Genomic DNA, 14777 nt, shown 5'->3' with positions numbered 1-14777 from the left:
AAAACCAATTTGTACTACATTTTGAAACAAAAAACGCAAATAGATTTAGAGATTACCCAGGCGGACATTCCGTCCTTAGACGAAAATACCGTTGAATCATTCCTAATAACGGTTTTTTAAGATCAAAGATTAAAAAGACACTAGAGAGTGCATTTATCACGCAAATGGGGTCATGTTTGGGCTCGTTGGAAAGGTCTTGGAATTTCCGACAAAACTGAACCGGTTCCAATCGGTTTTGAACCGGTAATGTATCGATTCATAACCGATAAATAATTTTTATATGAAATTCATTTGAATTATTCCTGAGGTGTATTTTGGTAAATATTTTGAGTGATTTATAAGTCGGTTCAAATCGGTTGTGAACCGGTAATGAACCGGTTGTTTACCGATAAGTAATTTTTGTTCGAATATAATTTTTATAACTCTTTAAACTATTTTATGGAATCTATTGAGTGATTTATGAATCGATTTAAATCGGTTGAGTACCGGTAAACGGTAAATGATGCGAAAGTGCTTTTGAGGTATAGCATCTAAGTCACAAGTTCGAGAATTTCGTAAAGCCTGGGACGCTTTGCCACCCCTTTTAGTATTTAGATATTACTCATTCCCAACGCAATTCTAGCTGTTAAGTATCCCAAATTGCTATTTTCAGATCATATTCAGACCGTTCCTGCCCACAAATACGTATTGGCAACCGGAAGTTCAGTCTTCTATGCCATGTTCTATGGTGGTTTAGCTGAGAACAAGTCAGAAATTCGTGTGCCAGATGTTGAACCATCGGCCTTCCTCACCCTACTCAAGTACCTATACTGTGATGAAATTCACCTGGAGGCAGACAATGTACTTGCCACGCTCTACGTTGCCAAAAAGTACATTGTACCCCATCTGGCGAGAGCCTGTGTCAATTATCTCGAGACTAGTCTTACGGCAAAAAATGCCTGTCTCCTCCTCAGTCAGTCCCGGCTGTTTGAGGAGCCGGATCTCATGCAACGCTGCTGGGAAGTTATCGATGCTCAGGTATGTGAAACGGTAGACAATATCAATTTAGAAACACTCGATGACATCAAAGTTGTCACATTGACCAAACAACAAACACAAGGAATTGTTCAGTAAATGCATTTTCTTTTTAAATGCATTTTCTTTGCAAAAATATGTGGCATAGTTTTTCCTCCTTCCCTACCCTTCGCCCCTCCCTTCTTCCCCTTTCACCTATTATTTCTATTGAATCATTTTCTTCCACTGAATGAGCTGTATGGAAAGTTTATAGGTCAAAGTCAAGCTTTGAATTGTTAGTGAAACTTTTCACGATGAAAATATTGATATTATTGATTTGCGCAGAGAAATTCTAAAATAATTTTCTCGCAACATGGCAAGGAAAAGTCTTTCCCACCGTAGAAATTATTCAATTAAATTTTGCATAATTAAAATTTATCCCACAAATTAGTAGGAATTCTAAAAATATTAAGAATATTGAATAAATAAAATACTAAATAGACAAAAGATTGAATTAAAAAGTGATATGTGCCTAAGTCTCTTATTTTATTAAGAGTTTTATCTAAAAATTTGAGGTTAAGTGTAACATAACCTTACAAAAAAGCACATTTCGGAACTGAAAATTTCCATGTTCGATGTAACTGAGATTATATTGAAAATAGAGGTTATGTAGTTAGATAACCAGAAAACACACTTAACCTGTAAAAAGTATGCTTACTTTCCAAACAGCTCAAACAATAACAACAGTAGACATTGTTTTTTTCTCCTCCTAATCAAAACAAATTTAGAAGCTTGTGATTGTAATAAATTTTTTTTGATAACGATAAAATATCATTGAACATATTCAACCTGTAACTCGTAAATCATTCGACTGATTGAGATTTATCACGATAAAGGAGAAAGCAAAAAAAAAGAAAATATTGTTACATTACTAAACTGCAATACGTGTATTTTATATTTTGTACAAGCGTTTATAGACAATTTTTTGCCTGTATTGAGACACAGTGAACAAAAAAAAGAATACCATGAATTTGCTCATAATCGTAATAGAGTAAGATAATAAAATTGTTGTTAAATGTTGATTGACAAAAAATTGTGCTGAAATTTGTCTGTGTATCTCCTACTAAAAATATACCATCAATCAAATTTTCAATAAGAGAAAGAAATAAAATACAAAATGCAATACATATCTCTTGAAAAAACAAATTGATAGTCTCTTAAACAAAATATTTGTCCAAACATAATTATGCAATAGTGTGTAATTAAATGTTAATACACAACGCACAATTGGTTTTGTTTTGCAAACAGGTTTACATGAAATTTTCTAAAGTGTGAGTGAGATAACTAGAACGCATTTTCGGTCATTGTTGAAATGTCAACTTTATGTCAAATAAATGACAGTTTCTTTCGTTAAGTCAATTTTTTTTTGAAACACACAAAAGTTCCTAAGACCTTACCTACTTTAAAAAAAGAATTACTCGAGTCATCATATTAAAAACAATCTCAAACTTTGATAAATAGATACGAAAAGTCTTCAGAACGAATCTCGTGACATGCTTAGAAACTACATTTTTTTCCGATAAAGAAAAAGAGCAGAAATAAATTAGAATAGTCATACATTATGAAAAAAATTTGACTAGCCAACATGAATAGTAGTGGCGCAGTTGATAAGCAGAGGATCTACGATCTATTAGTCCTGGGTTCGATTCCGGCACCACGCCGTTTTTTTTTTTTGCTTTAAATATTGCTTTTTTTTGTAACTATTTCAATATTCATACTTCAATTAATTCGTTAATTATGCATACTTCAGTTTTTCAATGAGAAACCTATTTAGAAAATAAAAACTGAAACTTTAATTAAAAAAAAAACGCTAAAATTCTTCAGGAAGAACGTCATGACATGCTCAAAAATTGTTTTTTTTTTTAATAAAAAAAATTAAGAAGAATAAAATTGCAACACAACATGCCACTAGCCGATACAGGGGCATGACATTTCCTATGTTTCCCATATGTTTCTAGCGAGCCGAAAAAACTTTTGAGTTTATTAGCTGTTTTCTGTCATTGTAAAATGAACTAGCAAAAATACTAATACAAAATAAAAGCTAATTTAATAACGAAGACGCAACCAGAAACTCTAAATTGGCAACCTACGTAGTTTTGGAGATATATCGTGAAGTATGCACGAAAACAGGGAAAAAATTACACTAAAACCGGTTGCATTTTTCAGAGCTAATGTCACCCCCCTGAGCCGATATGAGCAGTAATGGCATAGTTGATGAACAGAGGTGATCTCTGATTTATGTGATCTGGGTTCGATTCCGGCTCGATGCCATTTTTTTCCTTTCATTTTTTATCGCTGTAACTTTCTCTTATTATTTTATTTATTTATTTTGATCTACCGAACTTTTTTTTTCCATTTTGTACATTTTTCAGTTATTCAGATTACATTGTGTATTCATTCAGACGCTTCAGTCATTTGCACAAGACGAGACTCGAACTCACAACTGTGGCAGTCGAGCCAGGAGTCACACCGCGCAAGAGCTGTGCGCTCTTACTAATTGCACCACGGACCCCCTATACCTTTCTTTCTATTTTTATTAGTTTATAATCATATTTAATTTTTTGAATAAAAAATCCATTTATACGAAAAACTGAAACTTTAACAATAACAGCGGAAAATATAAAGGAAGAATGTCGTGACATGCTCAGTAAAAACTTTTTTCGGATAAAGAAAAAAAAAACATAAAATAATTAAAATGACAATAGACTATGAAAAATTACACTAACCGGCATGATCTGCAGTGGCGCAATTGATAAAGCGGAGGAGATCTGTTCTATGTGTACTGAGTTCGAATCTAACTGAATGCCGTTGTTATTTTTATTTTTTTTTAAATATTTGTTATTTTATTTTATACAGCATTCAGTATACAAATTTTGATTCGGTTTACAATCTTTATGAGAAATATGGCTCTTCAGATGCTTCAATCAATTGCACTGGGCGGGAGTTGAACTCACAATTGTGACAATCGAGTTAGGGGTCATAGCGGTCATAGCGCCCAAGAGTCGAACGCTCTTACGAATTACACCACGGACCCACGCTTTGCCCTGTATTAAATACTTCTTTGAAAAAAAAAACGACTATTCATGATTTATTTATTTTTTTACTAACTAAATAGCGAGAAAGGGCACTCAATGGGTCAAGTGGTAGAGCACTCGCTATATGATGGAAGTGCCCCGGTTTCGAATCCCTTTTGATTCCACGGACATGGGACTGACAACCTCATCCCGTACAAGAAAAAATAATAATGCATGTCTAGAAATCCCCTTGCGGGAAGGCCTTATTCCTTCATGGAATGTTGTGCCAGCATTATTATTATTATTATTATTTAATAGCGAGAAAAGATATTTGTAAAGGAATTATTAAAACAATAAATAAATGATACGGATTTAGAAAGATTTTGAGCGAATCTTCAAATGTTACAAAACCAAAATTTATTCGGATTTTGATTTTTTCGTACCTCTGAAAGAAAATAACGACTTCCATGATAAAAGAGAATAAATAAAAAAGAAAAAAAAAACAGGTCAGGCCTAGAATCGAACCCGGGATATTTCGATCATGGCTCTTCTGTTAACTTACTGCGCCACCGGCTGCTTAAATTTTCCTAATCAAAAGTTACTATTCAGATTGTCTTTTATCTTTTCTATTAATCTGAAAAATTGCAACTTAATTTAATTAATATGATATGCAGAGAGCAGCACATCTCTAGCTGTCTCACTCACTCCCATTCGTTTTTATTCGAAAGAAATGTTTACAAAACAAAATAAATTGTGCGTTGCCCATTACAATGTGTGCGTGTAAATGTTTCAAGAAAGAAAAAAAAACATAAATATCTGTTTTAATGTGGAGATGTAAGATAAATGTTTCTGTTGACTTTTGTGTAATGGAAAAAAAATCTGGTGTGTTGTATAAAAAGAAATTTAATATAAAATCACAGTATTGCAGTTTTACTTGTTTTCATTTCTTTTTCCTTGTTTATTTTCTCATCTCTTCCACAAAGCACTTTATAGTTTTTTGTCTGGATTTTGCTCTCTCTTTCTGTCTCTAAAAACCAAAACAATTTTTCGCTCTTCAGGCGGAGATGGCAATAAAATCTGAAGGATTTGTGGATATCGATCTTAAGACATTTGAATCAATCTTAAGTCGAGAGACACTCAATTGCAAGGAGATTAATTTATTTGAAGCAGCTCTAAATTGGGCTCAATCGGCATGTTGTAAGATGGACATTGATCCAACGCCACAGAATAGGCGAAATGTCTTAGGACAGGCCCTAACAATGATACGCATTCCAACTATGACCCTTGAGGAATTTGCCAATGGAGTAGCTCAATTGGGAATTTTAACACCGCAAGAGACAATTGACATTTTCTTGCATTTTACGGCCAAAAATAAGCCAAATCTCAGTTTCTCTAGCAAACCGAGGACAGGACTTAAGACTCAGGTTTGCCATAGATTCCAATCATGTGCTTACCGAAGCAATCAATGGCGCTACCGAGGACGCTGTGACTCTATCCAATTTTCCGTGGACAAGAGAATCTTCATCATTGGCTTTGGTCTGTACGGATCATCAACCGGGGCAGCGGATTACAATGTGAAAATTGAATTGAAACGTTTGGGACGGATTTTGGCTGAAAATAGCACAAAATTCTTCTCAGACGGTTCCAGCAACACCTTTCACGTTTTCTTCGAGAACCCCATTCAGATCGAACCCGATTCCTACTACACAGCCTCCGTGATCCTCGACGGCAGCGAATTGAGCTTCTTCGGGCAAGAAGGCATGACTGAGGTGTGCATGGGCAATGTCACATTCCAATTTCAGTGCTCCAGTGAGAGTACAAATGGAACAGGAGTTCAGGGTGGTCAGATCCCAGAACTCATCTTCTACGGACCAATGAATAGTCAGGGCCAAATTGGTGCTGCTGCTGTCAGCACAACAAGTCTCAGCAACAACAACACTCCATCGACAATCATTGGCAATAACAATGGAGAAGATTAGAGAGGAAGACATGTGAATTTCTCATTAGAAATAAATGACACAATCACACAAAAAAGAAAAGAATGATGCAGACACAATTTTTACAAAGGTTTCTCGAATCTATGTGATCTTAAAAAAAATGAGGGAAGAAAGATTGGGGAGAAGGTGAGAAGAGTTGCTTGAAAAAAAATACACAAAAAATATTACAAATCAATAAAAAAGATTTATATATCTGAAGCACAAAACCACAAAATATTCAATGGAAATTTGGGAGATTATTCAGAGTTTTTTTTGCATTCTGATAATTTATTTTTTGGTCAAATTTGTGTTGGCATCAAGACTAAATTCTACTCAAAGTAATGGTGCACGCACAATAAAAAGCACGTTTTCGAAACACCGAATGAGAGCGAGCGAGACAACTAGAACCACTAGAACTCTCACTCATTCTCAATGAAGTGTCAAAAACGTGTTTTATAGAACAAAAATAATTGTGTACTGCTTTAGTTTTCAAAATTTCCCATAAGAGGGAGCGAGATGACAAGATCTACTTTTTCTTTCACTCACTGTCAAATGTCAAAAACATGTTTACAAAACGAAAGTAATTGTGTGTTGCTCATAATGCACGGCGTACAATAACTTTTATTTTGTAAACATGTTTTTGACATTTCATTGGGAGTAAATGAAATGCATATCGAGTCACCTCGCTCATTCTAGCGTAGAAAGTGGAGCACCTATGAATTGGAGTACCTTTAAAATTGAGTTTTTTCTTATATTTTTAAAAGTAGGTTTATCATAACGTAATGCACAAAGTATTTTCATAAAAAAAAAATACTTTTTTGAAGGAAATTGACAGCAGCGCTGTAGGTGGAAACGTCAAAATTCCGTCAAGAATACATTTTTTGACAGAAAATTGCTCCCATATATAGAGTAGAGGCCTCAATTTGGCTTCACAATTGGTATTTCGAGCTGAAATATATCATAAAAAAGTACACTTCCATCTAAAATTAGGAGGAAAAAAGCCCTGTTGTAAACCTACCCCAATTCAAAGGTACCTCTCTTCCCCTTTGGTAGTTTTGAAAACATATTTACAAAACAAGTCATTGTGCATTGGGCATAAAATTGTTGTTTTCAAGGAGGAATTGGAAAAAATAAAGCTGCAATTCTGCATTCAAAATTTTCTAGCTATAAAAATTGGAATTAAGAGCATATAAACTTATAAAAACAATGACCTCTTTTTTGAAATCTAGATAATTTCGAGATTTTTTGGGATGCTGAAGTGAAAAAATCAAGATCAAGACATCAATGAATCGGCTATTTCAGTAAAAAAAACGATATTCCAAAACACAAACTATAGGTATATCAAGATTTGTAACTCTTTTACAACTATATCAATTCAATAATTAAGGAAATTACACTCAGCTGTCTGATATCCGGATGACAGCTGTCAAATGATTGATAAAATCAAAACAAATCCACTTCTTCACATGGCTTTTCGTCTATCATATTCATCGCTAATCATCCGGGTAACGGAGAATTGAGTATCTTGACAAGAAACCAAAAATTCAAAATTTTCCACATTTTATGACTAAAAAGACAAAATTATTATCAAGTCATATCAGTTGTCAGTAATTCAGTTTAATCATTAAATTTTCGAATAAATCAACATTTTTAATCGGAAGCAACGTTTGGTTACGTGCGGAAATCCTTTGAAATTATGGTTACTAGTCAGGACACAAAGCTTTTCTTTCCATAAAGCTCCAGCTGTCAAATCACTTAAGGAAACATTCTTGAAGATACTAAACTCTCCGTTATCCAGGGGTGAAAATGACAGATAAAAGAATCCTCACGTAATGGTTTTTTTGTTTTCTCAAGCATTTGACAGCTGTCATCCGGATATCGAATAGCTGAATTCAGTGTAAATTCCTTATGGTTTGCAATATTATCAAGTACTTGGCAAGAAGTTTTGAAATAATGAGCATGAGCGTTCAACTTACACAGAGCTTTTCGATATTCGGGTGACGGGATGACAGCTGTGAAACGTCAAAATATCAAAAAAAATCATCAAGTCATGAGAAACTCAAAAAATCCTACATTTCGCATAGGATTTTGTCTGTCATTTTTGGTCTAATCAGGCGAATATCGGAGAATTCAGCGTATAATTAACACGCTGCATTTGGCAAGAAAATATCATTAAAATTTGACGCATTCAAATACAATTTCAATGTTTAATCTTGCCTCTTGCGAGACAAATAAATCAGTTTCTTATGTTCTTTTCGAGTATTTTACACATTTTTTCATTTTGAAATACATTTCAAATTTTATTCTTGCAAAAGTCAAAACTCTAACCTAAAAAATGCAGAATTTGATAATTTTTTCAAGGGTAAAATTTTAAGGATTTTTTTTTGGTGAAATATTGCTTAAAATCGGCAAAGTAACAAAAAAAAAGCATTTTTATATCTGATTCTTATAATCAAATCTATTTGTTTTTTAAACAACACAATTAGAAATAAAAATAAAAATAAAATGAAAAATAGAAATATAATACCTCGTCATTTATTGAGGTTATGTTCAATTGAAGCCCAAACCTAAAATCGCCGTTTTAAAATATTTTTTTGAGATAATTGATCTACAGGGAGTTTCGCTTTGAAAGACATTTTCGGAACTGAAAACAAGCTCGTGAATTCAATCATATGACACAAAAAGAAAGTGCATACTCACAGATAAATATTCTACATGAGATATTTTTGGACAGTATTTCAGAAATGCCCAAATATATGAAAATTGTTTTCGATTTCAAAAATGATGTTTTTTTTCAATTAGCTCCCAATAGTAGGCAATTTACATGAAAGTATTTCAGTTCGTTGTCACTAAAAAAAATAGTTGAAATTAGGTTATACTAAACATAACCTTAAAAAAGATATTCATGATGTTTTGAACAGAGAAAAGCCTCAAAATTTCCCGAAAAAAGCAATATCACAATTTTTTTCAGTTTGTGTTTTTTAAATTAAAAATTATAAAATTTATTATAAAAGCTTAAACGGCTTGAACAGTTGAAAATCTCCTGAAATTGGTTTATTACTGTCTGAAAGTGAAATAATACATAAATAAATAAAAGATAATAGCTTATGTGCGTAGAATATCGAAGTTTAAATAGTTTTTTAGAGGTTATGTTTACCATAACCTCACATAAAATAAGAGAATTGTCAAAATTCCATATAAAAGTTGAACTTTAAAAAAAGGAATCTAAAGAAAACACTTTTTTATAAAAAAGGTCCTTTGTTCTGGACTTTATTAATAAAAATTCGGCAGAATTGCAGCCTAATTTCCACGATAATAAAATACAACGGCCTAACTTGTTTTTCTTAATTTTCAAATTTTTAATATCAACTGAAAATCTCTAAAAATCTCCTGAGAATTGCACTACAAAATAAAATTGAAAATTACCATGATAATAACAAAAAAAACCCAATTCTTGTGATGATACAAAAGCAAGAAATAAATTAAATTATCCATAAAAATACCATTTTCAAAATATAAAAATCTCTAATCATACTTAAAAAGAAATTAAAGAAAAAACAAAAACTACGTAAGAAAAGTCCTTAAAAATGGTTCTTAAGTTATATGTTGTATCTTTCTTAGTATGTAGTTGAAATACTTAATTAGAAATTAATAAGAAAGAAAAAAAAACACTATTTTGTAGATGAAAATCAAAAAGACAAGTTTAATAATAAAAAAAACAATTGAGAATTTCTTAGAAATCTAGAATTGAAAACAGAAGAAATTAGTCCTTCTTCAGAAAGTTTTTAAAACTTGTGTCAAAAAAAAAATATTGTACTGATTTTTTTTAATTTTGAAAAAAAGGTAATCTCATAACTTGTCTTCAGGATATTTCAATGCCATTTTTTTCCTTATTGATTTAACTGTTTTATTGCATTTTTGAAAATGAGAGAAAACACGAGAAAATATTTATGTTGCTTCGCAATTTATTGTAGAGATTTGAAGGTAGAAAAATAAAAAGATTATAGAAATTTTCTTTATACTTAGCAGACTTTTTATTTTTACTTCTTAAGAATACATGATTGGTAGTTTTTTTGGTAATTCATTTTTCATCAGGAAAGGATCTTAATTTCTAAACCGATTAAGCTAAATTCATAAAAGAGACTGAATGAAGTTTATCGGGGAATGAAAAAAAACGTTTTTGGGTAATTCTTCTTATTCGGCTTTCTTGGCTTCCTTGTTCGTATCGTCCTTGACGGAAAGGTGAGCAGGACCGGTTTGTTGAATTTGGATGATGCGTTCCTTTTGTTCCAGGGCTTTGGCAACCGGAGGTGCTCGAATGGTAAGTACTCCATCGGAAGAAAGCGTGGAAACAGCCTGTTCAATATCATACTCCTTGGGCAGGACATATCGCCGGACAAATTGGCGAGAAATAAATCCATGCTGATCCTCCCTCTCCTCGTGCTTGCCCTCAATCACAATTGAATTTTCCACAGTCTTCACGGAGATCTCATTGGGGGCAAATTGCTGAACATCCAGGCAAACCTGGAAGCCATCCTTTCCCGTCGAAACGGTCTTCTGACCACTGGCCACCTTCTCCCTCTCCCGCTCATCCAATTTCCACTGCCTGTGGTACCCAGAAGGCATCCTCATCAAATGGGGCAAACGATGAGCAAGCCTCAATTCGTACGGATTGAAACTGACCCCAAAGCACGGATCCATCTGGTCAAAATCCTCAGCAAGATTCCACAGAATTGGCAATAGAGACATTTTGCACTGATTCACTTTCGCTTTTTCTTTTATCACTTCTTCAATCTTCACTCTAGCTCTGCTAGTATTCAACTGATACCTGACTCTCTCACGAGCGACGTATTTAAACTGCCTGGGCAAATGCCAGAACCTTCCCGATGAGTCTCGAAAATTCTCGCAAATTCTCTCACAAATCAACACACACGAAAATGCATTTTGATACGGTAGAATGTCCAAGAAGACAATAATAGCAAAGCTAAATAATTCTGCCTCCTCCCTAAAGAATTGTTAATGCTATTTTGTAGAGTTCAGGGTCGATTGATAAATGCAATAAAAGCAATTTTTGGGATTTAGCTGAGTAATGAAAAATTTCTGGAAGCTTCAGAGAGATGCTCCAGAAATTTCTGTCGATTATTTTAAAGAGAATAGAAGAGTAGTTTATTCTGGAAGTATCTCTTGTCCTTGACACAATTTCCTCTTGATCAGAAATAATTGCTCTTTGATGCAAAATTAAGGAATAATTTATTTAGAATTCAGGAATAATTTAAAAAGCAAATAAAACCGATTTTTATGTAATAGCACAAATTTCTGGAAGTTGCTAAAGATGCTGCAGAAATTTCTAAAGAATGGAAGATGAAATACTTGTTCTAGAAAATGCCATGACCTTAAATTTTACCTTATAGAAATATAGACGAGATTAATATTAAGTTAAAATTAAAGAGAAAAAAAAAACGAATAGAGAAAATACGGTATGGAAGTTATAAATGCTCTAGAAAGTTCCTTCGATTATTTAAAAGGACGAAAGAATTATTGGTTCAAGAAAAATCCCCGTATTCTTGAAACAAATTCATCTAAACAGAAATATTGCGCAGTAAATTTATTATTAATAAATTAATAACAATAATTTCTTAAATAGAATAATCAATTGTCGAACTTTACAAAAGAAGAAAGTAAACCGTAGAATATTCTGTAAATTTCCATTAAAGTTGTACAAAGAAGTTTCTGGAGTTTAAATGGTGCTCCAGAAATTTCTGTTGATTTTTTTTAAAGAGGATAGACGACCGCAGTTTGTTCTGGAAAAACTCTCTTGATACAATATTAACCTTTCAGAAATTTTGTGCATCAATGTAAAATTTAAAGATAGGAATTAATCCTAATGCGATTTTTGTGCAATATTTTAGAAAAGACATCTAGAAATTACTAAAGATACTCCAGAATCGGAAATATGGAATATTTGTTCTAGAAAAAAATCTAATATCCTTTTATACTATTTTATTTTAGAGAAAAAGTTGCATTTCAACTTTAAATTTATTAAATAAAAAGGAAGAATTTGATTAATAAAGAAATGTTTAGAGAAATTTTCCAACCCTCAGAGTAATTTCGTTTCTGATTCTTAAATGCTTTCTGGAAATTACAGAAATACTCCAGAATGTTCCGCGAATAAATTTAAAGGATGGAGAGATTTGTTCTGGAACAATCTTCTTGTTTGACACAGAAATATTGCGCATTAGATTTATCAAATTAAAAAAGATTTTTTTTTGGTAAAAAAAAAACAGAAATAGAAAGGATATAAAATTTAAATAGTTCTTCAGAAGTGAGAAGAATAAAAGAAGAATGTTTTCTAGCAAATTTTCCTTTGCCCTTGAAATAATTTAATATCACTATGAAAATATTGTGCTATTAAGCTTAAAATTATAAAATAAAGGAAGATATTTTTTTTTCAAAAATACAGGCATTTTCAAGAATTTGTTTTTAAGGCTAGATTTCTGTTAAAAAAAATTTAAAATTTGCAATGTCAATTTTGTAAAAACTATTTTTTCGAAAATTACAAAAAAGATTAAGATTCGTTCAAAGTTTTTCTCCAAAAGCTAGTGAAAAACTCTAAGACGGCGGCAGACACACATTTGTTAAAAAAATTAAATTTTTAACAAAATAAATAGAAACATTATTGTAGAGAGGTCATAGTATACTAGAAAAATCCTCTTGTCTCTGACACTTATTTTATACAAATATTTAGCGATCAATAAAATGAATTTATTTATTAATGGCACTCGCACACCTTTTCAATTGAGTAAAATTCAATCGATTGAAATTTTACCTCTCACTCTTTTAAACTGAAATCAGATATAGTTGTCTCTTTCTGCCAAATGAAATTCAAAATTGAAATTGAAATTTTAATTTCCATTTGAAAGAAAAGAGACAGCTATATCTGATTTCAGTTTGAAAGAGTAAGAGGTAAAATTTAAATCGATTGAATTTCATTAAATTGAAAAGGTGTGCCAGCGCCATAAAAAATAAAATATTGGAATTTTTAAAAATATTGAAATTAAACAATTTATAATAATAATAATAAGAATAATTTTTGAAATTACAAATTTTCTTTAGCTTATATACATCTTATAAAACAAAAAAAAAAGAAGTTTTTGCATATTATTAAATAAAACATTAATTCTTGTTCAAAAACAAAAATTCTCACTTTTCATACTTCAAGAAAAAAAAAACATAACAACGGGACGTAGAAAAATTCAGTAAATTTACTTTAATTTTGAATTTCTTTCAAATGTTTACCAAAGTGAATAAATACAAATTTTATTTAAAAAAAAAAAGTATTTTAAATCCAAAGGTTTAATTAAAAGTGAATTAGCGAAAAGGTGACCCACTTAGTGCATGCTGACTTATTTCAGTATTATCATTATTTTATAAATTTTCTTTAATATTTTTTTTAAAATTATGTTTCTGAATGAAACAGTGAATAATTCTATGGATTTAGAAGAAGTAAAAAAGAATTTCATCAGTCCAAAAACAAGCGTTTAAGTAGCACTCTTCGGAAAACGATCCAGTTACCCCACCTTACCATATAAGAACATTATTCATTGTTTTCTTATCATTACTAAAAAAAAATCATAGGGTTATCTGAATATAACTTCTTTTAAATATCAATTTTAGTAAGCAAGATTTTCAAAGGTCAATTTATGTTTTTTTTTAATACAGAATTGCAGTTTAACCCTTTAACGATGAGACACTTTTTACGGACTGAAAATCAACAATAAAAATAAACTGAGAAACATAATCAATGATAAGTCTTACATCTAACCGTGGAAAGTCCAACAGAGTCTGATTCGGTGTATTTTGTGCTTCTATGAACGATAGGGACAAGAATAGTCCAAAAATTTAAGTAATTTTTCTGACAATACCAATGAATAATAATTTTCGCTTTAATGATTAATATTACGTATGAGTGTTGTAGTTTTTATTGCCAAAAGGGTTTTACTTAAAAAAAAAAAATAGAAGTAGGGTGGAGTAACCACTTATCGCCATATTTAGGAAAAACGGGAATTAATTTCACTATAACTTTTGAACCCTTATTACAAGATAACTCAAATTTGACACAAGGTTACTTAAATGTATTAGCTACAGATTCATAAAAACAATAATCCTCCAATTTAACCTTGGACTATTCAAAAAACTGATTTTTATTAACAATACAAAAATAACCACTTCGTCGCCACTTTTTACCACTTTTCGCCAGTTCTGTAACCACTCCTCGCCACCCACTTGGAAAGGTTCAAACTCAATTATTTTGGGCAATATTATGCAAAGATTACGTTCAGTATTTCTCTTTCCTTATGATCACCCTATTATTACTCATTCTAAATGATTTTTCTTCGCTTTTATTTGAGAAATCAAACTATTGGACTATTGCATAAAGTAAACAATCCAGATTTGACAACTGAGAATCTACGAAGTGAAGTTAGCGTCGCCTATTGAAAAGAGATGGCGACAGGTGGTAAAATCATTCCAAAATATTACCACTTTTCGCCATGCCTCATTTTATATAAAAATAATATAAAATGAAATATTAATTAACAAAATACTAATTTTATCTATACCACAAGTGTAATTAAATATTCAATAGACAAATTATTTATCCAAAAAGATATATTTTGCTTAATGAAAATTTGATGACACTTAGTATATTGGATAAGAAATATTGGATTCGATGCAC

At 31.6% G+C, this 14777-nt stretch overlaps 3 protein-coding genes across 6 annotated transcripts in view; 1 reads left to right on the top strand and 2 right to left on the bottom strand.

Annotated features, from left to right (window-relative positions):
• Positions 1–6270, top strand: part of LOC129798265 (BTB/POZ domain-containing protein 6-B) — a 28391-nt gene extending 22121 nt beyond the window's left edge. For all 4 annotated transcript variants that reach the window (XM_055841313.1, XM_055841316.1, XM_055841314.1 and 1 more), the window contains 2 exons: positions 653–1017; positions 5126–6270. In XM_055841313.1, coding sequence (XP_055697288.1) covers positions 653–1017; positions 5126–6046 — 1286 coding nt within the window. In that variant the 3' untranslated portion in view covers positions 6047–6270. The remainder of the gene's footprint in view (positions 1–652; positions 1018–5125) is intronic.
• LOC129798264 (transcription factor IIIB 90 kDa subunit) overlaps positions 1–14777 on the bottom strand; it is a 115253-nt gene that overhangs the window by 39990 nt on the left and 60486 nt on the right. The gene's annotated exons all lie outside the window — the stretch shown is intronic.
• Positions 9291–11076, bottom strand: LOC129798275 (heat shock protein 27-like). Its single transcript, XM_055841329.1, has one exon. The coding sequence runs from the start codon at positions 10790–10792 to the stop codon at positions 10238–10240; it is 555 nt and encodes a 184-aa protein (XP_055697304.1). The 5' UTR covers positions 10793–11076; the 3' UTR covers positions 9291–10237.

Source organism: Phlebotomus papatasi, chromosome 1 (genome assembly GCF_024763615.1).
Source record: "Phlebotomus papatasi isolate M1 chromosome 1, Ppap_2.1, whole genome shotgun sequence".
NCBI classification, from domain to species: Eukaryota; Metazoa; Arthropoda; class Insecta; order Diptera; family Psychodidae; genus Phlebotomus; species Phlebotomus papatasi.
This window is presented reverse-complemented; position numbering and strand designations above follow the sequence as displayed.

Excerpts from the sequence above, each read along its gene's own strand:
- LOC129798275 (XM_055841329.1), bottom strand. The coding sequence starts at position 10,792 with ATGTCTCTATTGCCAATTCTGTGGAATCTTGCTGAGGATTTTGACCAG.